Source organism: Oenanthe melanoleuca, chromosome 2, assembly GCF_029582105.1.
Source record: "Oenanthe melanoleuca isolate GR-GAL-2019-014 chromosome 2, OMel1.0, whole genome shotgun sequence".
Classification (NCBI taxonomy): Eukaryota; Metazoa; Chordata; class Aves; order Passeriformes; family Muscicapidae; genus Oenanthe; species Oenanthe melanoleuca.
The window spans coordinates 38,083,773-38,107,468 of record NC_079335.1 but is presented as its reverse complement, the minus strand read 5'-3'; the positions used below and the strand labels follow the sequence as shown (position 1 = coordinate 38,107,468).

Sequence of the window (23,696 nt, the reverse complement as noted above, 5' to 3'; positions counted from 1 at the left end):
TTTTGACTATTTTATTCAGTGTTGGTATCTTCTTCACCTTATAGTCAAAGAATCACAGAATCTTTTAGCTTGGAAAAGACCTCTGAAGTCATTGAGTCCAACCTATGATCAAACACCACCATGTCAACTAGACTGTGGCACTGTCACATCCAATCTTTCTTTAAACACTACCAGGGATGGTGATTCCACCACCTCCCTGAGCATTCAGCCCTTTCTATGGAATAGTTGCTCCTGACTTTCAGCCTGAACCTCCCCTGGCACAGCTTAAGGCTGTGTGCTCTCATCCTGACATTTGTTACCTGGGAGAAGAGGCCTTGCTCCTTTCAGGTAATTGCAGAGAGCCTCCTTTTCTCCAGGCTAAACAACCCCAGCCCCCTCTGCCACTCCTCATCTGACTGGTGCTCCAGACCCTTCCCCAGCTCTGTTGCCTTTCTCTGGAAACACTCCAGAACCAAAATGTCCCTCCTGATCTGAGGGGCCAAGGACTGATCACAGGACTCAGGGCATGGCCTCACCAGTGCTGGGTACAATCACTGCCTGGTCCTGCTGGCCACACCATTGCTGATACAGGCCAGGGTGCCACTGGCCTTCTTGGCCACCTGGGACACACTGGCTCATGTTCAGATGCTTTTGCCCAGCATCTCCAGGTTGTTTTCCACCAGGCTGCTTTCCAGCCACTCTGCCCCAGCCTGTACAGGTAGCAGTAGTGTACAGTGTATAGCAGTAGTGCATGTGCCAGCTGCTTGTTCTCAGCACCAACTGCCCCTGCTGGTGAGCATTGTGAGGAGATCATCCCCAAGCCTCTCTTGTGGCCCTAAGGCAGAATCAGCATGGAGAACAGCAGTGTCATGGCTCCTGTTTAGCTGGTTATCCACCCTTTGCCAACAGATATTTCTTGCCATCATCTATGTCAGCTTCTTCTGAGACTAAATCCTCTTGCAAACCAATGGTTGCACAATGATGGTTAAATTCCCTGTCATGTAGAGAAAACAGAGCCAAAAAGGATTATTCAAAGTTACATGTCTGTGTAACTTCTCATTGTGGCAAAGCCAGGGGGTTCATCACCTGGCAGGACCAAGGTAAATGACAAGTCTATTTCTATCAATTCTTATTTTTGGAACAAGTCTAACATTAACATTTTTTGTGGGGGAAGATCCAAGGATGTGGCAAAATCCAAATATAAGCCAGGTTTGCTCGTATAATCTCTCAATAAGCCTTCAATCTAGTCTTATGTAAATATATTCTTTGAAAAACAGATAGAGGATTTACTCAGAGGCATTCCTTCACGTATTTTCCCATGAATATTCCACATTAGTAATATTAAAAAATATTCCATTGTCTGGAGTAGCAGACATTGGACTTGGTGCTATTTGAGGTTCTTACACACAGAACTAATGATCACCTCATGCAGAATGCAAATATCCATATATCTGTGGAAGAGTAAATGCAAGTAAATGCACACCTCTCCAAGTGCTGCCTACTCTAATCCCATTCCAGCCTCAGTGGAAATCCACTGCTAAGTTTTGTGTGCGTAATTGTATGATAGCATAGACAAATCTTAAATATAAACAATTATTATCAGCATTGTACTGACTGTGATTTACCTTTCTTCTGTCTTTCTACCTCAATTTCTTTTCAAATCATCAGCCACTTTACTGCTGGAAGTCTCCATACCACTGAAGCTAACTATTTACTATTATGTTAACTGTAATCTAAATTTAAGCATAATATATGCGTATGTAAGTTAATAGGTATTTATCTTTTTCTCCTAAGACAATTACTTTTGTTAAGAGACAATTACTTTAAGAGACTGTAGTCCAGTTACAATCAATCCATTTTGCTAATCTCTAAAAATATCCAAGGTAATAGTAGTCAATTTATAGCAGTCCTTTCTCTATGCAGGCAAAATACAAAGCTTCTTAAAATTTTCCATCCAAGTCTCATTACAGTCCAGCTAGGGAGTGGCAATAGGATGAAAGCCAAGGAATTTCCAGAAATCTTGAAGTGCTACTAAGTCACACTGATGCAGTGCCCTGACTATTTGCTTGATGAAATATTCAGGGCCATTCTGCCCCTAATTAGCAGATATTATCAATGCATCCCAAAAAAAGTAAAAAAATCGTGCCTGCTTACAGTGGGGAAAGAAAAAGGTACTTACTTTCCCATTCATGAACAAATACAGCCTTTTAGCACTCTTTGACCCCAGTCTCTGGAAAAGACTATTTTAGTTACCACGTTTTCTAAGTCCCTTCCTCAATTCAAGTCATTCTTTATTCAGATTATATTTGGTTTACAGTTTAACAGAATAATGCATCTATTGATGTGAAAATATCCTTAAAAATATTAATAGGTGTAAAAAATCTGGAGACGAGTCCTGTGGCAGAATGTCTCCCAAAACAGGTTTAATGGAATACACAGGCATGAAGCCCTAATGAATCCTGAGCTTCAGTAGCCACCACAGAAGCTCAAATGGTTTACATGCAGGAATGTAAGAATGGGCATTGTAGATTTCCTTGGGGTGATTTCCTGGATTTCAAAGTGGCAAGATCACATGCCTCAACATGGTTATGAGAATTTGTATTTGGTTGTAAAGGCATAGTTTATTGCTCTATTCTATCTCCCACAAAATTCTCAGACAAAGAATTGGTATGAACCCTGAACGTATCCCTCAGCTTGTTCTCTTGATCTCCTTGGACTGCTACTGCTACTTCCACTGCTGCTTTCTGGATTTTATGACAACCCTATTAAAAAGATAAAAAAAAAAGCCAAAACAAAAAACCAAACAAATCAATCTATAATTCAGGTGAAGATATTCGTGGTCTTTGTGGCTTTTTCTCTTTTGTTGCTGTAAAGCAACAAAATAAGAAAGCATGTATATACAAGAGAATAATACATGACAGGCCTTCACAATGGAAATAATGCAACAGCTTTTCCTGTGGATGTGAAAAATCCATTGTTTCTGTGCCATGTTCTGAAAAATGATGTTTAAAAGGCTAAGCTTGTGGCTGACTGAATAAAAATAAATGCTGTGAACATGCCACTGTCTCCTTAGTCTAGGTTCCTAGCAGTCAGGTGCTACCCCATAAAATGCTTGCTATAAGAGATTATCTGACAGACAAGTCACTACCCAGCTTCAGGTGTAAATCTCAAACCTGCTACAGTATACTAAATTTCAAAAACTAGCTGAAAAGATTTTTAAAAGTGGAAAAGCTTAGAAACCTTCCTGTCTGCCTCTTCATACCTCTGTGCATCCAGAAGCAAACCAAAATCTAAACATTATACTTCATATTTGTATAACTGGAGTGTGAATATATATATATATATGTGTGTGTGTGTGTGTGTGTGTGTGTGTGTATGTATGTGTTTATATATATCCTATATAAAGTGCTTCCAAAGTGCCTATCCTTTTTTAAAAACACATAATTTGTGAGACACAATACAAATCTATCCCTATTTTAGGTCAGGAAATTCTCTAGAACAGTAGAAACTGAACCAGCCTTCAAGAATCCTGTGGACCAAAAGGAAGTCTTGTGATACATCCCACAAGGAGACCATTTACGAACTAATTACTCATCAACAATATCACCAATATCACCCTGCCCTCCTCTCTTGCACTCTCCACATATTGAACTGGTGAATAATTAAATTTCCTCACATTTTTTATTCCTCCTCCTGCCTTCTTTTCTGAGGGGGTTTTCCACTTTGGATACTGTAGTTCTTTTCCAAAAAAATGTAGCTGCCTCTTTCCAAATCTAGGAAAAAGCAGATGTCAGGACATTACTTCTTGAATGTGAGGTGATTGTTTAAGCGCTCTCTCCCCTTTGAATGGGAGCTGAAAACCTGACCCATTTAGACAGGCAGAGTTACAGTCACACACAAATCAAAAGCAAAGATATTTTGGGTTTTTTTCAGTTATGAAATGCTAAGGACCAATCTATAATCCCTGAAGTGTTGTTATAAATGTCATTTCAGATAAAAATTATCTGGATCTAAAAGCATGAAAGATGGCAGTCAGACATTTCATTGTCAATGTGGAAAAAATAAAGGTTGAATAAACTAGTTTCATAGCTGTCTTCCAAGTCCTTGGCTCAGAAGCAAGGTTGGAAACAGATTTCTGCCTCTTGCTGCCGGTGGAGATAATTGCTACAGCAGGCTCTAACTGCTTCAAGTATTTCTATTTTCTTTTTGGCAGAATTAACTTTGTATTCCTGTTTTTAGGAAATTTTAACACAGAAACTTCAACTAGGTAACTTGTCAATTACTCCTGTCCTCTGTTAAAATAGACTACCAGAGGGTAGAAATTACACACTTCCTAAGGAAACACTTCAAACAAGCACCTCACCTGGCTATTCTAGTGATATTTGCTCCTTCTGGATACAACACACTTGACAGATGTGATTACTTGGAATTAACAGCGCTCTCTCAATTTTTTAGAAGCTCCCCAAAACACAGGTAGAACACAGATTCTGCAATAACTGTAGTATGATTCGAATAAGTTTTTTAACTTTATTAGCTGTGCATGGTTCATTGTGTGAGTGTGCTTCAGGGTTAACCATTATCATGCCAGAAATGTGCAGACAATAAATAATGCAACGCGTGTTTTCTAGAATTAATATAGAGAAGACCTTCCATGTTAACCTTCCAACAGGAATTCCCATTTCTGAGGAACAATCACTAAAGACCATGTGCTCAACAGATTCCTCAGCTATCATATATCACCTTGCATTAATCTCTGAGCAAGCTGCCTTTACAGCAATAGAGTTAATAGAGGTACCTGCTCAGGGGGACTGCACCATCACCCAGGTTCCATAGCATAGACCATGGCACCTTCTAAGCATGAAGTTTATGGTGCCAACAGGCCAAACTTGTCCAGCAAGAGCCTCTTTAATTGCTGCTGGCTGACAATGCTGCTGTTGCTGCTCGTGTTCTGGCTCTATTCTTCCTTCTGTGCCAAAGCTGGGATTGCTGCCTCTGGACCCCATGACACAGGGAGGTGAAATATGTTTTAGGATTCTTCCTTCTGGGCAGGGATTGTGGAAGATTTCTCCACTACTAGTCCTGCAGAACAACGTTTCCTTAGATGTAGTTAGGCATGACCTTGGATAAGGGTGAAATTTCTCAACACGGCTGTACCAAGAAACAAGGTTTGTTTTAATCGAGCAGTAACTACCCAGCAACACCACAAGGCACCTTGGCATAGAACTTCTGCCTTTGTCACACCTTTGTCTTGAACATCTCTGTGCAGGCAGTCCTGAGGATGCTCATTTCCCTCGTGTGATATTGCCAAGGGAAAAGGAAGAACATGTGATTCCACCTCTCTTCCCCAGAGCTATGTTTTCCTCAGCCATAAGCCTCAGGCTATCTGTGGAGTTCTCACAGAAATTCAGGCTGTGAGCTTGGTGGCTTCGAAAGGCAGAGAAAATATCATCAAGCTGGAGACACCTAAAACTAGAGAGAAAATGTGCCATGAGTGAGTGGGCAAAAGTCCCTGTTTGTAGTGCTGCCCCACCTACTGAGACATTGATAACACATTTTTAAGTGTCATCTGAGAGACAGTAACCCTGCATTTTCCTAGAATATCCAGTAACTGTGGATCCAAACCCATTTCTCTCCATTGTCACAGCAATGAAAAAGTCAGTGAGAGAAGTAAAGTTATTTTGTTAAAATGCTTATATTACAAAGCCTATGTCTTTGAACAGCTGCTTAGCAAAGAATGCAGTCCACACCAGTGTCTTCAGAAGATCATCTGCTCCTAGGGAGGTTACCAGAGAAGAGATATCTGCTGGGCTCCTTCCTAAAATGAAACCAGACTACCATGAACACCAGATTCCAGGTGAACATAGCTCCTGGGTATGAATTCCACATTCATAAAATAATAATGGAGCTTGTATCTCAGCTGCTGGCTATTTGTTTTCCTTCTCAAACTTGTTCAGAGGATTTAATCAAGTTAATTTTTCTTGGCACTATGTTCTCCATGTGTTGAAGCATTAGGGGACAGCATGATTTCTGCTACCACAGGACTATGATCTCACATGGAAAAGAAATACAGGAGGCAATAAAATGCCATGGAATGCATTTGAATCACCATAAACATGATTATTAGGCCCATGGAGCCATCTCACTCAAATCTGGGGCTGTCATTTTTGGGGAGAGACTATTTAAAATTTCAAGCAATGACCATGAATTCTTTTGTGGGTGCTGCCTGATTTACCATCCAGCAGTCAGACATTATCCTGTCACAACTGCAATGCTCTTCCTTTTCAAGTTTTATCTTCTTGTTTGGGTGTCACAGTAATCCTTCCATGAGTTTTTTTGCTGAGAGCAGAAGGAAAGACTCTTTCTTGGCATCAGGAAAATAATCAGCCAAGATCACTGTTATGCAGGAAGTAAGCCAGCTTTTATTTCAAGACATTTATATCTCAGTTGAAGATCCAAACACTTGCTCCATGCAGCCTCCTGAACACAGGAGAAGGATGTGTGCTGCTTGACCTCCAGGATACAACTCCACATCTGTCCTGCCATGACAGGAGATGAGGGAGAAAAAAACCACCACAGGATAGGCTGTTATCCTCCAGGCACATGATGTAATTTACCAGTGACCACAATATTCAATGTGGTAGCAGCACATTTATATAAGGCATTATTTGTGTACTCCTACTAGGACAGCTAGCAAGCAGAGATTTTCTGCTGAAGCTCTGTGTGACATACTATGCATGTTCAGTCAAGTACAGAAATTGGTCTCTGAGAGATGTGAATAGTTTCTGCATACACTCAGTGAGTCCAGTGAAGGGCTGCAAAGATAATTAAGATACTGGAGCACCCCCATACAAGGAAAGCTTGAGATTTCTGGGACTGCTTAGTCTCAAGAAAAGGCTCAGCCCCAATGTCTATAAGTACCTAAAAGGAAGATGTAAAACAAACTCAGGCTCTTAGTGGTATCCTCTGAAACGACATGAAAAAAAGTACATTTAATTTACACATAATTTTCATTTATTTGCTTTGAAACAGAGCATGAACAAAAACTAGAACAGGTTAACCAGAGAGGTTGTGAAGTTTCCAACCTTAGAGATATACAAAACCTTTCTCTGCTAATAAACCTTACTATTTTTATAGACAAGGGAAATGAAGGTAGTTTCATTTAAAGAAAAAAAGACTTCCCATTTAAAAAGTCCCCTTTTTCTCCATACTGATTCAATTGCTGTACCAACTGCTAGCAGAGAACTGTGACATGAAGTAGACTTAGCATGTACAGAAGTGATGTACACATAAGCTTCCTTTTTCTTGTTCTGGTTTACAAAAAGTCAAGGTAGCTTTCCAAGCATCCATTGTCAAAAATGGCAATGCCTCTTCAGCATATGCTCAAAATAAATGGACAGTCCTAAGAATGAAGGGAAAGAAAAACAAGTCTTTGTAGACACATGGCAACCTGTGACCCAACTCAGAGAAGCAAAACATTATGCTGTTACCCAAAGGATGGCTGTAATGATACTATTCAGTTCTGTCAGCATCATCCCTTTCTGAAATAATCCCAAGAGAAACCCCTATTATACAACACAACACTCTTGCTTTTAGTAGTTCACTGTCTTTGTTGACAAGACTTTGAATAGCCCACCTAGACTGGCAGTCTCATGCTTTATAAATACAGATTTATTCTTCTTAGGAGACAAAAAATTTAATATAGTTCTTAAAATACTGTACTTCTGTTACAAAGTTGCAGTCATGGTATTAGCTTTTAAAAAAGTTAGGCACAATGTACATCAGCAACACAAATACTTAATTTACATATCCTTCTCTGTCCCTGCCCCAACATCCATTGTAACCTATGAGTTGAGAGATCACACCTCCAAAAATTAATAAATGTAATTTTTTTTTTCACCAACACTGTGCATCTTTGTATCTCACAAAACTTTCATTTGTAAGAGTTAGAATCTGTTGTTTGAGGAAATGCTTGAATTCCACAGCTTACTAGAGAATGGCAATAGCACCAGCAGTACAGCCCATGCTCATGGTTCACTGGATGGCAGTAGGAAGTCAGATCTACAACAGACTTTTCTGACTGCCTGCTAAATACATGTAATTTCTTGGTCCTTTCTTCCCCCCAAAGTTGCCAATTACTAGTTTGTGATGCAGGATCACATTTAAGGCATTATAAACCAAAGCAATTAAATTCAATTAATGTATTTTCATAATGAGGTGAAAAGAAAACAATTTGCTGGACTAAAAAAAATAGTTCAGATGAAAGCTGTAGATTAAGAGTCAGTTACAAAGCAACTCTTAAAAATCTTGTTACTATTGAGAGATGAGGCACCCAAAGTTCACAGCTGCTAGTGAAGTGAACTTTTCCCACCACCTTTTAACAGCATCCACTTTAGAGCTGCTGGTCTCTGAATTTTGGGCTTTTTCACTCCTTCTTTGGTCGACCTTTGAAGGTACTCATGATATCAAGGATTCCAAAATAGTCCATAAGGAGAACAGTTGCTTTCACTGGCAGGAAGCTGTAAGGCAGGGGCATGGAGGAAGAAGATAAAAAGGAACAAAGATGTTAGAAGAGTTGTGCAGTTTTATCACAGGATTAGTTTAACCTGGCTAATGCTGGCAAAGGCAGTACACTCTTTAGAATATGGACCCACTGGTCCTCTCAAAATATAATTTATATTCATTTGGCAGCCTGAGTTCTTAGATAGATCAGTATTCCAACATGGCTTGCAGCAGAGTTGAAAGGGCCCAAATGCTGGAGCAAGACTCCAGATGGGTTTACAGCTGGACTCAGAGATCTTAGAGGTATTTTCCAAATAATGATTCTCTGACACGCAGTTATGGAGAAGCAGGACCAGTAAAACTGCACCCCAATGGAGTCAGCAAGGAACAATTAGACAATTTCTATCATTGTTCTGTGGCCCAAGGGTAGACTGAACCCATAGAAACAAACAAACAAAAACACCCCTTCCAAAAACATGCATAACTTCAGGAAAATTCACACCAATAAGTAGAAGCCTCTTTTATACTTTAAGCATCCTCAGACAGAAGAGAGAGAGGGGAAAAGTAACAAAACTTACCTTTTCAAAAAATAAAAAAGATAAACGATGCGTGGTATGAACAACATTTCTTGGTTCTGCCGAACAGCACTGATTATCCTCTCAGCCACGTACTCGGGATCCAGACCGGGAAGCACACGTGGCCACCTGAAAAAGAAAATATTTGTTGCTATAATACAAAGTGCTTTGGATTCACATTTTATTCAAAACACTCTCAATTTTGGAGTTATTCAACTAAAAAAAGAAAGAAATACCGCAATTCCTGTGAACAACTGAATCTTCCTTTTGTTAGAGTGAGTGGATATTGTTATTTTCCCCCTGTATGACCTCTCATAAGACAAAACCAGAGATCTCACATTAAGACACACCAGACTTTTCTTTGGCTCCTAAACTTTGTCATTATACATGCATACTGAGCAAAGCTATGCCATCAGTCTCAGGAGGAGAATGGGGGATTTAGAAACCAGAAAGGACAAATGGAGCATTTGGCTTCTGCAGAGGAAAGGACACCAATTACGTTTCACTTTTCAGCTTAAATGAATAGTAAAGTACCTAGGCCTTTTGATTTGCCCAGTCACTGGATAGCACTGTTAACACCCATCTGAAGCTCTAAAAATAATACAAGCAGAAAAAAGCCTGGCTCATGATTTTCATAAAGGAAATAGCGGTTTATAATATGCTAAAAATGTAACCTTTATTAAAACCTCACAAGAGTTTACTCACTTGGATTTAACACCACCAAACATTCCTGTGTTTATGACAAAAGGACACACAATTGTGGTTTTAACACCAGTCTTTTTCAGAGTTCTCATCTCCAAATCAATTGACTCTGCAAAACCAATTGCTGCAAATTTACTTGCACAGTAATCTGTAAAATAAAACATTAATTGCGGATAAATATTTAAATTTACAAATTAAACATTACTGTCCAATACTAAACCACTTCACATCAGAATAGGAATGGTTTTCAGGATTAGGTTAAAATTTGCTTTTGATGTGATTCATTCCTTTCTTTCCTCTCCTAAATCATCTGTTGTTCTAGACTGGCAGACAGAAGGTTTCTCAAGTCATCCCTGCTACCACTTTTCCACTCTAACAAACAATGGTAAAACGAAATTATTTTTGCATACCATTTTCTCTTTAAATCCATGCACTCACTTAATATACCTCAAACTCATGTTTTCAAGACTCTCTAATGTGGTTTCAACTTGAAACTCAATTTGTTGAGTTTCACTGTCTCTCCCTTGGAGCTAGATTTCTTATACTGCTATGCCACCATATTTCACATTCCTTCCTCTTGTATACATATTTCAGAAATGTCTTCTGAGCTTCCTCTAAATCTAAAGTGGCCTCCTCCCTATCAGAAACCTGCAAGTAAATTTTAAAAACATTGAAGTTCTCAGCTTCCAAAGTTCTATATGGCTTCTAAATTCTTCTGCCATGGCAGAAAAACCTGTTTCACAGCACTTCTGGAAAATGGTTTGTAAAGAAATGGTCTGTTTAAGGTTGGCTGTTCTGAAAGTCTGACTACTTGCTACAGAAAGATCCAGAAACTCAAAATCAGTTGTTTTTTTTGTTGTTTTTTTTTTTCCCCCCATGGATATTGATTGTAGAGTTTAAAATCAAGTTTGTTAGCTTCAATACACTACCTGAAGCCTGACTGCCTCCACACAGTCCTGCACAGCTTGCTATGCTAACCAAGTGTCCACGGTTAGCAGCAATCATTGCTGGGATGAAGGCTTTGTAAGTCTGCAAAGTAAATCAGAGCACCAATGTCACATCTTACTGAGTAAGCTACATGGCCCATCCATCCTCCCATCCATCCAACCATCCATCCTACATCCATCCTACATCCATCCATCCATCAATCCTCCATCCATCCATCCATCCATCATCCATCCATCCATCCATCCAATATTTTGAAGGTGTCTGTTGATTTTAGAGAATTTGTCCCAACACTTTAAATAAGCTTTCCCCCTTCCATTATGGAAAGGATGTGTGTATGTATGTGGAGCTTGATGTTTGAACTCTAACCTCCAGCTATTTAAATGGGGAGTTCCAACCCCACCAGTACTACCAATGACAGATGGTAGCTTGATGAAAGCTAAATATATAGCTTAATCTAGTCGTGAAGTTACTTTCAAACAAGAACTAAGTGTTCACTGCAACTTTTGTGAAATGGCAAAGATTTTAATTTCATGTTTCCCTTCTATTAAATTCATTAAATCTATGTGATTAAATTTATTTCTAAATAAACCGAAACATTATTGAATATTTTCTTTACAATTCTTTATGATAGAAATATCATATAGGTGACCTCTCTTCACTGAAAGGAATCAAAAACACAATTTACTCAATCTAGACAAAAGCTTCACTTACTAAGAGGATTATGAGAACATTTCTTCCTGACATTATCACAGCTGCAGAACAACTAGAACACTAACAGAACAGAAGAACTGAGGCAGAATTGAACACTTTTCTGTTACTAGGGGCAGCAACTATTAGGGTGGGCCTCTTCATGTCAATTATCAATGAGACTATAACATATGATTAGCCTCAGAATTTAGCAGATGGTAGACTTCAGTTCTTAAGAGAATTTCTCAATGTGAAGTGCTTCCACCTGCCTACACTAGAGGCTCCCAAAGGATCCATTCTGCCACTCTTTTTAAAAATTTTACAGACTCCAGAGCAAAGTAAGTAATTTCTTGTATAATTTCTGACTGGACTTCCAAAGAGCTCTATATCCTTGCACATTTTCTTCAATTCCAAAAGACAAAATTAGTATTGAAAACATGTTAAAAGGATGTCTTAGTATGTACATGCAAAATATAGGTATTACCCAGAAGTGTGCCATTGTGTTCACTTCCATGGTTTTATCTAAAAGTGAATCTGGAGAATCAAGAAATCTCTTCCCAATTACAATTCCAGCATTATTGATCAGGATGCTGACATCTCCAACTTCTTTTTTAACCTAAAACAAAAAGTATCAAGATAGTGTGGGATAAATACAAAACATTCTTTTCTTTTATTACATATGAAAACTTAACAAGAGAAATATTACACATTTAAATAAGTTGAACTTAAGCTTGTTATGGATCCAAACACCTCAGGTTCTTGCACAGTCTCACTCTCTGATGCCTTTTTAAAAGTGAGCTCTCAAGAAGAAAATCCAGATTTGTGGAGCCCAACTGCTCCACACAAGATTCTGCTTTCAGCACCTCTGATTCCGAGGATAAATGTTCCAGATAAGTCTTTCATGCAGAAAGCTTAACTAACACAAGTATTTTGCTACAGTAAACACATCTTGAAACTAAAGAGCAATTTTGGACTAGAATCTGGTACACTCTACCTCAGAAATTAAGTTGGCTAAAATATACCTATACATTTAATTCAGTAAGAGGAAGTATAGTTTTCATTTTAGTTCTAGACTGAGAACATTCAGGAACAGACTCATTTGAGAGAGCAGCTGTAGGCCAGCTGATAGCAAGATATTGTGTCAGCTCTCCAAAGCAGAATGAAAATATTTAATATAGAATCTGAAGTACAGGTCACTGATCTGAGCTATCTAAGAAAAATGAAATGGATATAACAGTGAAGAATTAAAAAGTAATTTATCACCTATCCTTTAGCTTAAGTTAAGTCTTCCTTAAACTTGCTCCAATCTTGTCTATTTTTTTTAACTAAGCTTTAGGAGCTGGCTACTTCTGGAACAGGGACATTAGAAATAAATTTTAAGCTATAGGTTTTAATAGCCAAAAGACTGTCCTTCATCTTATTGGTATGGGAAAGAAACAATGACCTGATACATGGAGAGCCTTTGGATTTTCTTCCTACCAAAGTAACTTTTTCATGGTGTCTCTGTGTGGCTGGTGAAGCATATATTAAAAATTCACATACATTTCATTTTGGCTTTAACACTGTTTTACTGGGAGCAAAGTTTTTAAAAATATCCTGCCCTGACAGCACGAATTTAGTTCACCATAGTCCTGCAAAACTTCAAGCCTGCATAGAGCTGAATCACCAGAAGGGAAAAAAGGACCTGGAACCATGCTGCCATATCTTGCAAAGGCTGATGCTGAACACTAAGAACCAAAGTCTACTACATTGCATGAAGTAAACAGTGGCACTGAGCACCACCTAATACTAAAGTCTTCTTGTAACTGCAAGATTGGATGATTCTACATCATCAGCAGGACATGTCATTTCTGAAATAATGGTAGTAAGGTGTTTTCTTCCTTGCAGATCAGCATGAGGATTATTAGTGAATCTGACAGTGGCTGAACTGCTGACAGAAGGTTTTAAGTGAGGGACCATGAACTGGACCCTACTACAACTTCTTTGCTCCTGCCTAGCTCTGTTTGTATCATCCTGAACCCATCTCACACAGATCTACACCCTGTTCTCTTCTTCAAATTTGGCCAGCATGGCTCAGCCACTGCTTTACTCCATGGTCCCACAGCACTAGCCCTCAATTCAAGTCCTCAAACCTAAAGGTTAATTTTCATCTGATTCATTGCAGTATCCTTAACACTACAATACTCCTCCTCCAGTTCTCTCAGTGCAGCAGGAAACAGAGCTACAGGCCTGTGGAGAGATGTGCAACTGCTCTGCAAGGACAGCAGATGTCCAGCTCAGCTGGTGTGACAGAGCTGCAAGGGGGACCAAGGCTGATCAGCATTACTGGAATACAAAACCAATAACACCAGCCTCTAACAAGCTGCAATTCATGCACAAGCTTCACACATCAGAAAGCTTGTCATAGTGATTTTTTTGCACAGATAGAAAAAGACAGAAGGCTAGAGCTTCTTAAAGAGCACCAAAACATTATGTCAGCCAACAGATGCTCCTGAAGACAGCTGAACTTTTTAAAAAAAAAAATTCATCCCCAGGCACTGTGGAAACCTCTTCGGTCAATAGCAAATTCTAAGTGAATGAGAACAGGTTCTTACACTTGAAACTGTTTAACAATTTTAGCTTTTGGCAATACTGCTAGTCTGCCCAAATTATCTAACCCCAGGCTATGTTTACAAAGCTCTTCAAAAATGAAAGAAATAAATATTTAATACATCAAGATACATTTATTAATTCAGATAAAGTAAGTCTGCAAAAATCTCTTCACAGGAATGGAATTATTTGAAAATTGCCTAAGCAGCTAATCCTTTTTACAATGTATGGTCTTTTGGTAAAAGGCTGCCAGAACTTGAAATACTGCTTTAGCTTCAATAAATTGATTTTCCGCACTTCACGATTAAGTGCCTGCTCGGTGATTGAATGAATGAATGAGAAGCTACCCAGTAAAATGTGCTACTGAAAAAGAGAGCTGGCTCTTTTTATTTTTTAAGAAATAGAGATACACAAGTCAACTCTAAAAAATAGAATTCTTGATATAGATAGGAAGCACAATACATTAACTTTAATCTCTTGCTTTGAATCCACTAAAAAACTTAATCATGCATTTTACACCCACACTTGCACTCAGAATAATGTCAGAGCCACAAAAAAGATACTTTACCTGGTCAGCTACTCTGTAGATATCCTGTCTTTTGCTACAGTCACAGACGTAAGAGTGCACTCTTCCTGTTCCCTTTTCTCTGGCCTCTCTAACTGTGCAGTTGAGTCCCTCTTGATTAATATCCCAGAGGACCACCGTGGCTCCAAGGCTGGCAAACTTGATTGCTAGGAGTCTTCCAATGCCACTTCCCGCTCCTGTTATTAGTACGATTTCACCACTAACATTCTTCTTCCGTACAGGAACAACCAAGAACACCAGAGACTCCAGTAAGTAATAAATAAGAAGTACAATGACTTTTAATGTTTCCAGGAAGAAGTTCATCTTCAGGCTATTCCTTCAGATACCTGATAAAAAACCCAAAACATTTACCAGATAGGGTAAACCATAGAGAAAATGCAAACATCAATATTGCAAAAACATTTTCAAATCCATTCTAAATATTTTCTATATTATATTTTCTATATTTCTAAATATTTCTGCTTTTGAGTATTGTTTAAAAAAATATATAGGCTTACACCTGCATATCTAACCCATTTGTCCTGTTTCTGTCTCATCTTCATGTTGCTTCCACTTTCCTCCAGGATGTAGTACACAACTCATTTACCATTCAGCAGCAGTTGGAAGCTCCTGCCTTCATCTTCTTTAGAAATTCCCCATTCCCCATGCCATGGGTTTCATTCTCTGCTCTGACAGAATGTGGACAAAAATCTAAGACAAATAAATACATATTACCACTAATAAAAATCTGCCCACTCAGCATCTTAAATAGAAATGCATGACAATTACAAATCAAAACATATGGTTTGATCAAAGAGCTTTAGTGCTCACAAACTAGGACTATAGATCAGGAAAAATTCTGCTTTTAGGACCACAACTTTTTTTGCTTTGTAGGCACTTCTTGTCACCATGAAATCATATGCAGAACAAGTCACAGTCACAACTGTGCTGAAAAAACATGAGTATAAGAAGCTTCAGAAGACAATAGGCTTATTAACCTCCAAAGCACACTAAATAAATAACTGTCACTACTGACTTTTCAGCTACCTGTACCACCATTATTAAGGAGAGCCTGATTTTGCAGTTGAACATAGCTCTTTAAAAATGCACGGCAAAGCTGTGAGTTTCTTCTCTTCACCTCCCTGCATTAAGCAAATGTCATAGGCTTGAATCATACCACCTCAGGTATGTGTTTAACCTCACAACCTGTACACATCCCTGCAATGCTGACACTGAGCAGGCCTTTAAGTCCTTGGAGGAATGTTATTTTATTTCCCAGCGTACAAAAGCTGTGCAAGAAATTCATCCTTGGTCAAAACATGTTTTAATCTTTGACTAGCAACACTATGAAGCAATGACATCTTCTTTCTAAGCTAAAGATAGAGCATGCTGGCACCTACACTTCAACCTTTAGCACTACATGCTCAGTCTGATTACATCTCCTAGTTAACTTTGCTATCTATGTGTATAGGTAATCGTGTTTGACAAGTGCCAGGAGACAAGTCACTCAGGTCTCTGCTGCTCTGAGCAAAGTTCATGAAATTTAGCATGTGAATGTACACGTGTTACCATGAGCCTCAGGTTTTCTACATGGGAAACTAGGCCAGTCTTGAAAAGAAACAGGCCTCTGCTAGAGCAGAGTTAGTTATTTCAGAAAGTTTTCTGGCAGAAACATTGGGACATCTTAAAACTTCTGATAACAGAAAAACATTTGTCTAAGACGTAGTGGTAGGAAAACAAGTCCTTTCTGGCAAAGGCATGGGGTGAATGCTTTCTGTTGAGTACTTTCTATTCTTCATTCTCATTAAAATGTGACAAAATGTGCACAGAGGCAGTTACACCAGTAGGAAGTGAAACAAATATCAAAACAGCACTGGAACATTTTTCCAGAGCCAATATTGGCATTTCCTGTAATAAGCTCTCTTATCTATAGCACTATTACAGTTCTAAGCAAAAATAGAGTTATAATGGAAAAAATGTTATTAAATTTCATGTACATTAAAAAATGCAAGTGTTTGGAAGCACAGGCCCTTTGTTGAGTGTAAAACAGAAACAACAAGTCTTTAAAATCAATGCAGTTGCTGAATTTAACTTGATTGCACTAATTTAAAACACTTAACATAAAACCCTCCATTTGCATGAAAGGGGACCGGTATCTCTGGCATAGATAAGGATGTTAAAATTAATCCCTATGGAACACCAAGTGAGAAAATTGCCTCCAAAGGCAATACATAATTCGACTAATCTCAGTTTAAAATTTATACCAGTAATTCTTTAAGTAAAATATTCATATATTAGGCTTGTACAGGTCAGAGGCACATTAGGTCTTTCAGAAAAATATTACTTTCATTTAATGAAGTAGAGTCTGCATACAGACCACAGGAGACTTCCTGTTAGAAGACCAACTCTGCATCCTTCAATGAAATGCTTAATTTCCATGGACACATCTCTCTCTTAACCAGATTTGACTGGGTCTCCATTCTCACTCAATGCATTAGTATTGCTAATTACACCAGGTACTGTAACCAAGCATATCCACACAAACAATTAAACTTGCCACTCACTTGGCCGATTTTGGCTTGTCAACTAAAGTGAGCAGGGATGTGTTTACAGGTGAATTAACCAAGGGGGCCAACCTCAGATCACTTCTGATGCCTTATATTGTTTTTTAGTATTCCTATGTCCACACACACGTAAGTGTGGAGGGCTTTTATGCGATAGAGAAGAATCAGACGTTCTACAACGTTTATCAGACAGATTTCAAGGGCAGATAAACTTGGCCAGCAAAGGCTTGTTGGTACATGTGCCACCGCTCACCACCGACAGGCTCTTACAGACCTGGCAGGGTCTTAAGGACCAGCACTGCTCACGAACCACAGGATGAGGCTGGCAGCAGAACGCACTCCACCTCTGCTTGTCGAAGGATTAAAGGTTGATCACGCAATCACAGAGCAGCGCTTGGCAAGCATAAATTTTCTCAGTGTACCGGAAGAGCTGCGATCCCACAAACGTATAGAAGTCCTGCAGCCAAAGCTGCCCAAGTGCAGTAGTAAAGTCCTCACCCCGGAGGATGCTGGACAGCCTAACTCTCACTTGGCACAGCGCGCCCACCAACCCGATCGGCACCATAAGAAACCCCAGGAGCAGGGCTCAGCTGCAGGGGCCGGCTCAGCCCCGCTCAGGCCGCCTGCCCAGGACGCGCCGCTGCCCCGCAGCGCCCGGCTGCCCGCGGCCCCGATCCCCCAGCCCGCACACCCCGTCCCGCGGTACCTTCGCCTGCCGGCCTGAAGGACGGGCAGGGCACCTCCGCCTCCCGGCGCGGCGCAGCGGCTGCGGGCAGAGCGGCGCGGAGGGAGCAAGGAGCGCGGCAGGGCGGAGCGGAGCAGCCCTGCCTTTATCAGGCAGCCCGCCCCGGCGGGGAGAGCGGTGTCCGGGGGCGGGACGGGACGGGACGGGACGGACCGGACCGGGGGGTACGGGGGGACGGGATTGAACCGGGCACGGGCTGCGGGTCCTGCCCGCGAAAGTAGCTGCAGCCCCGGGCGGCAGCGAGCCCGCTTAGCCCCGTGGGCTCTTCACTTTCACAGTCAAAACCTCAAAGCACGGAGCAGTTTGTGCGGCACAACTCTCCAACTCCCCCGCACTTTCCCTGGATTTTTGTTGTTGTTTGTTGGAGTTGTGGGGGTTCTTCTGGTTGATTTTTGGTTTTGTTTAGAAAAGTATTTATACACGCGCTGAGACCTGCGCGTAAAGGCGTGGTTGATGTAAAGAGGTTACCTGGCCTGTGTGAAGCCGTGCTGCATGGAAGGAGTCTCACCGGGGTGAGCGTACTCGTTCAGGGTGGAGTCCTTTAGAGGTAATGAACGACACTTCAGATTAAAAAATGTGTTCCGGCTGTACCCAGACTAGAGTCTTGGATTTGCTAATTCAGCGAAATGCTCTTCATTTACCGCTACATATACATAAGTCCCTTAGGGCAGCATTGTTTTGGAAGGTTTTTTTTAACCGTGTGCTCATCTTTAGGCAGCAGAACTCTGAAACTGTAACCTGCTGAACATTCACAATTTCAAGGGAAGTTTGTATGATGAATGCTTAGTACGACCAGAAAAAAATATGACTGAAGGCATTTCCTTGGCAAGTCATTATCATAGTTGTCAATATGCCTGCTTCCCAATATTATTGTATTAAAGCAGTGCATTCAGGAAGCTAATGATAGTCAAACAGTGACACTGGCTGCTGCTTTCTGTTTATGCATTGTTTAAAGTGGCTCATTTAAAACAAGAAAGTGTAAAAACCCATCCCATTTATTTAATTTTAAAAAGGTTTAAATATGCGCTTTGCACTAATACTTGGAAATTAATAGCATTTAACATTGAGAGCGACCTTTTGATTGGAGTTGGAGGCTAGAAGGTGGGGGACACATCCCCTTTCTCCACCTTGTATAAAGATTTTAGGCATGTAAGAAACTTGCTGAATAAAATTTGCTGAAAAAAAAATCACCAGATAGCTTCACTTTGCTAGTCTTACCTATGAAAGACTGACTTACATTACTAGTCTACCTTATGAAAGACTAAAACTAGTTTGTTGAGAAACCATTTTAAGAGTGTCAGATCAGCATGTTTCACAGTCTTGTGTCAGAGAAGACACAAGTAGAATCATTATTCTTGATTCTTTTCTAGAAATGGAACTACTCTAATTTGTATCAGATGAGGATGCCTCCCTCTTGCAACATGTTACTTTTGGACTGATTTTTGAGTGCTGTCAGAATTCCAGGCGTGTGGAACTGGGACTGGTGGTGTTTGTTTGTTTTGTGTAACGTCCCACTGGAGATCTTCAAAGGAACCCAAGGTCATTCAGGTCATAAGAACATGCCTGAGGAACTTTGTAAGTGCTGCTTGTCCCTAGTAGTTATGCTGTGTAAGTGTGCTGCTAGTCTGTAGCCCTTTTTACTGAGGGCTGTATGATATTTTGGCCTACCTTAACTTCAAGGAAACACCTGGCATCTGTTCTTGGGTAGATATTGACACCTCTGCTGGAACAGTGTACCCAGTAGCACACTAGAGTTCTGTTTATGCTTCATGTGAATTGTGATAGATGTTTTATTACATTCACCTGACATCATCACCACTTAGCCTTGATTATAGATGTGTCACAAGAAGCATGAATAAACCAAACAGAGAGTTAAGGCTGGTCTAAGCTGGATAAATGCAATTGCATGGTGATTAGAATAGTCATCTTCAGAGTAAAAAAACAAACAATAATATCTTATCATGCTGTTCTCTTAAAAGCTCTCATATTATTTCCTTTCTTTTTTCTATCAGAACACTCAAAATGCAATAAATATTTTGATATTAAAGCATCAGTTATCCCCCATGTACCCAGCTGTTGAAATGGAATAGTGTAATATGCTTGTAAACACTCAGATCTTTCTGCTTTCTTTGAATGCGTACTGCAGAATTCTAAAATGACCACATTGCACACTTCTCAAGGGGAAGTGGAGGGGCAGAGGGGCAGGTACTGAGCTCTTAATTCTCATCAGGATTCAAGGAAATAGCATGAATCTGAGTCAGGAGAGTTTTAGGCTGGATCTCAGGATAAGATTTTTCATCCAGACAGTGGTTGGCCACTGGAACAGGCCCTCAGGGAAGTGGTCACAGCACCAAGCTCAAGAAGTGTTTGGACAATGCTCTCAGGCACATGGTGACTCTTGAGTCCTGTGTAGGCAGGGAGCTGGACTTAGTGTACCTGATGGGTCTCTTCCAACTCAGTGGATTCTATGATTCTATGATAAATTTTCATTGGCAGTATCAGCTGCTTTAGCAATTGTAGGTATGTCACTGCAATTGCAGCCTACACAAACTTGTCCTTAGTCACACATTACAACTTCTAAGAGAGGAGTGGGTCTTCATAGAAACCCTAGTGCCTTGCTCATGGAAGTCAGATGTCTCCTGTGTTGGCTCTGAAGGAAACAGGGCAAACACCACTTAGCCACAGTTCCTCAAAATTGACTTTTCCTTTTTATTCCTGCAGAAGAAAAGCAGCTGGGGCAAAGGAGATACCAGTCAAAAGGAAGAACTATCTTGAACACAGAAGGCTAAGTGACATTCCGAATTTTCATTTACTATGTGCATTTCCTTTGAGTGATATTTACCATCTAGCGGAGGTTTATGGAATTCTAGTTCCCTCTATTAGCAGATTTGAAAATACAGGAACTGTAAAAGTGACAAGTTATGATTTATTTGTGCCCCATTCATTTCATCTGGGAAAAGTGCCAAGTCCTGTTTAGCAAGGGTGAGGGGGTAAGATGTGCTGCACTAACATATGTTCAAAGTGTTTATGAACTACACAGCAAACATAACCAGCAGATTTGGTGTTCCTCAAACATTAGGAGAGGGACAAATTCTCATTGGAAGAGGAATATGCCAGCACTAAGTATCACCATGACTTAGCCAGGTTGGCTCAGATCCCATAGTTCACTGCCTGTTAAGATGTGTTTACAATGTCAGGACCTGATAGAATCCCCAAGCATTTTTGACAGTGAACCTCATCAGAACAAGAAAATGTATTTATATGTGCCAGCTATGCAACGAAATTTATTGTATGTTCACACAGCACAGAGGATGGTGTGGCAAGAGGGGTAAAAGCTTGCAAAACAAGACTAACTTAATTGGGGCTCCCATGCCATAACAAAGTGTAGTATGGGTGCTCCTGCCTCTAACCGTGGCAACAGGTAGTATTATACACAGGGGTGTGTTGAAATTATGTTCTTTACCCGTACAGGAATGCCTGTTATATCAGTCTGGTAACCAGGCAGCATTGGCTGAGCTCCCATCTGCCTCCTGAGTTAACCCACTTTATTCAGAACACCAGATGAATGAAAAAAAAAAGGGGTGCATTCCAGTATGGCACAGAAATGTTACAGCATATGCTCAAATATTAAGTATGTGTCCAAGAGGTGTTATAAATCAGCTTTGTTTAGCAGCGTGTGTTTTCTGACCCCACACTAGGATTTTATTTGCCAATGTATAAGCTGTAACTTCAGTGCATGATGAACACAGATAATCAGTTGGCTGCCACAATCAGCTGCAAAGATTCTGCTGCTATGTAGCTGTTTGCTCAGAGCTTTTGCATGCTCCCCTAGTGCCCATGGTATGTTCCTATTAGCATTCTTACTTACTAGAGTACCTGCCTATACTGCAGGAGGAAGTGTCCCACATAAGATTTTTCTCCTTTCCTCATGAAAAAAAATAAAAATTGTGAATAGTTACTGGAGAAGTCTGGGCTAAAACACCATTTAGATGTACAGGCTGTCAGGATGGATTTAAAGGGAGAAGTTGGAAAATAAAAAGGTAATTCATAATTCTTGCTGAATAATAAAGGGAGTGAGGCAGTTCCCTACCATTTGGGACTTGGAAGAAATGCTTCCTAATAAGTTTCTGACATGGAAAAATTAGACACAGCAGGGAAGCAAAACCAGCAAAAAAGGCTGGAGGTCTGGGAAAAGAGGCAGCAAGGCTGATACCAATTAACAAAAAGAAAAGTTAGGCAGATTTTAATTTATTAATTGAATATATAGGAAAGCAGTGGCTTGGAGAGTGTGTTCTAGTACAGGAGTTAGAAGGGATTGGGGAGAAAACAGAATGGAAACAACAAGGTAAAACCAAAGAACTAATTTAAACCTCCATGTGCTGGAGGGAAGACTCCAAGTGTGGTAGTCATGAATATCATCTGTGCTTGCAGATCCATGCCCTGATGGAAAGCCAGGGCAGCCTTACATGCAGGTAGGGGCTAGAAGTGAAAGTAAATTATAGGGGGAGAAGGAAATGAATAATGGTTCTGTTCCAGACCTAATCTTCATTTCTCTGCTCTTCCTTCTTTCCAAATTCTGTTGCTTTTTGTCTTGTTTTAGATATTAAACAGCCTGGGGAGAATGAGATGCAGAGTTTCTAGTGTACTCTAATGCACTCTGTAATGTGTGGCAACTAATTCACTGAGTGTTCAGCTTCATTCCATACCTGTATCACTGCAAGCTACCATGAAAAAAAAATTTGCTCCTTTGCTCCTCTGTTACTTTGTTGTTTATAGCCTAAAGGAGCTGGGAGTTTCCAGCTCTGCACCATACTTTCTAGGGTATCAGCTGATGTGATTATTAAGTATCAGGATTTTTGCCTATTTTCATGTAAGTGCCTCTCAATAAGACAGAAAGTACCCTCTCTCCCTCAGTAAAACTTTCTGAGTGCCAGAATATACTTGCATGTCTTGTGATGGTTGATTTTGGCTTGCTGTGTATTTCTCAAAAGCTGAGATAATGCTACTAATGTCTGTGAAGAAAATAAAGGCTGATATATTCCTCTGTATTGTTGGCCTGCAAATTGGGAAAAAAATGCTATAAAAAGAAAAATTGCTGATATTTTTATGCTAACTTTTATGTTAAGGATATTATACTTACCTGCCAGCTGCAATGCCATTAACCCTTGAGTCTCTGCTACATGCAAAATCACAGCACTGTTTTGCTTTTGGTTTTTAACTTGCCTTTTTCTCTACAATTTCTAAGTTATTAGGGTCTTCAGCTATAGAGGAAATCCACACAAATATTTTGGTGGAACTGTTTTCTCAGAGAACATACAAATTTGTGAATATTGAGCATGAAGAATTTATAGGAGTGTCCTGGCTTGGACAAGGTTTTACTGTGTTTCCCTGGTTACTTCAAAAGAGCTTCAAACCTGCTACCTTCAGAGTGATCCAGCTGATTTCTGAGGGATCAGAGATCACATCAGCTCTACTCTGCTAGGTTTGATTCAAACTTAACTGTCACTCTCCCTCATCTGCAAATTTGGATTTCTATGGTCCACTTAATAGTCCACTTAATATATAAGCTGAACAACTCCCCAAAAAGAAGGTAAAAGTACAGGCCTGATTTCCATGCAGAGGTTCTAGATGTGCCTCAGTGCTACACGCTTTTGCTGCATGGTACAACATGCTGTTTTCATCATGTAAACTTCTGATCTAAACTAGGGAGATGATTTGTATTCAGGGCTTTGAGGTCATGAGTACTTATGGGTCTCCTGACATATGCAGTACTCTGTAGGCTAGAAAGTTAAAGAGTATAAGGAAAAAGACATTTCAAATCCTAAAGCAGGTGGGAAAATCCC

General features: G+C 40.0%; 1 protein-coding gene across 3 annotated transcripts; it reads right to left on the bottom strand.

Moving 5' to 3' along the window:
* Positions 1–6,967: 6,967 nt before the first annotated feature.
* Positions 6,968–17,962, bottom strand: LOC130249540 (epidermal retinol dehydrogenase 2-like). Of its 3 annotated transcripts, XR_008839813.1 has the most exons (9): positions 17,815–17,925; positions 17,383–17,577; positions 14,548–14,891; positions 11,875–12,006; positions 10,685–10,784; positions 9,759–9,903; positions 9,057–9,182; positions 8,351–8,495; positions 6,968–7,378 (listed from the first exon to the last, which is right to left on the bottom strand). XR_008839813.1 is itself a non-coding variant. In XM_056484423.1 (7 exons), exons 2-7 carry the CDS (start codon positions 14,866–14,868, stop codon positions 8,402–8,404), a joined length of 918 nt encoding a protein of 305 aa, XP_056340398.1. In that variant the 5' UTR covers positions 14,869–14,891; positions 17,815–17,962; the 3' UTR covers positions 6,968–8,401. The 3 variants fall into 3 exon arrangements, 1 of the variants encoding a protein (XP_056340398.1); XR_008839812.1 differs by lacking the exon at positions 17,383–17,577 and having other exon boundaries at positions 17,815–17,923; XM_056484423.1 differs by lacking the exon at positions 17,383–17,577 and having other exon boundaries at positions 6,968–8,495; positions 17,815–17,962.
* Positions 17,963–23,696: the final 5,734 nt, after the last annotated feature.

What these genes read in the sequence shown, in the direction of transcription:
- LOC130249540 (XM_056484423.1), bottom strand. Translation starts at nt 14,868, where the DNA reads ATGAACTTCTTCCTGGAAACATTAAAAGTCATTGTACTTCTTATTTAT. An exon ending in TTTGGTGGTGTTAAATCCAA is followed by an intron (nt 9,183 to 9,758) that starts GTGAGTAAACTC and finishes TTTCTTTTTCAG; the next exon opens with GTGGCCACGTGTGCTTCCCG. An exon ending in CTTTTTTATTTTTTGAAAAG is followed by an intron (nt 8,496 to 9,056) that starts GTAAGTTTTGTT and finishes CCTGCCTTACAG; the next exon opens with CTTCCTGCCAGTGAAAGCAA.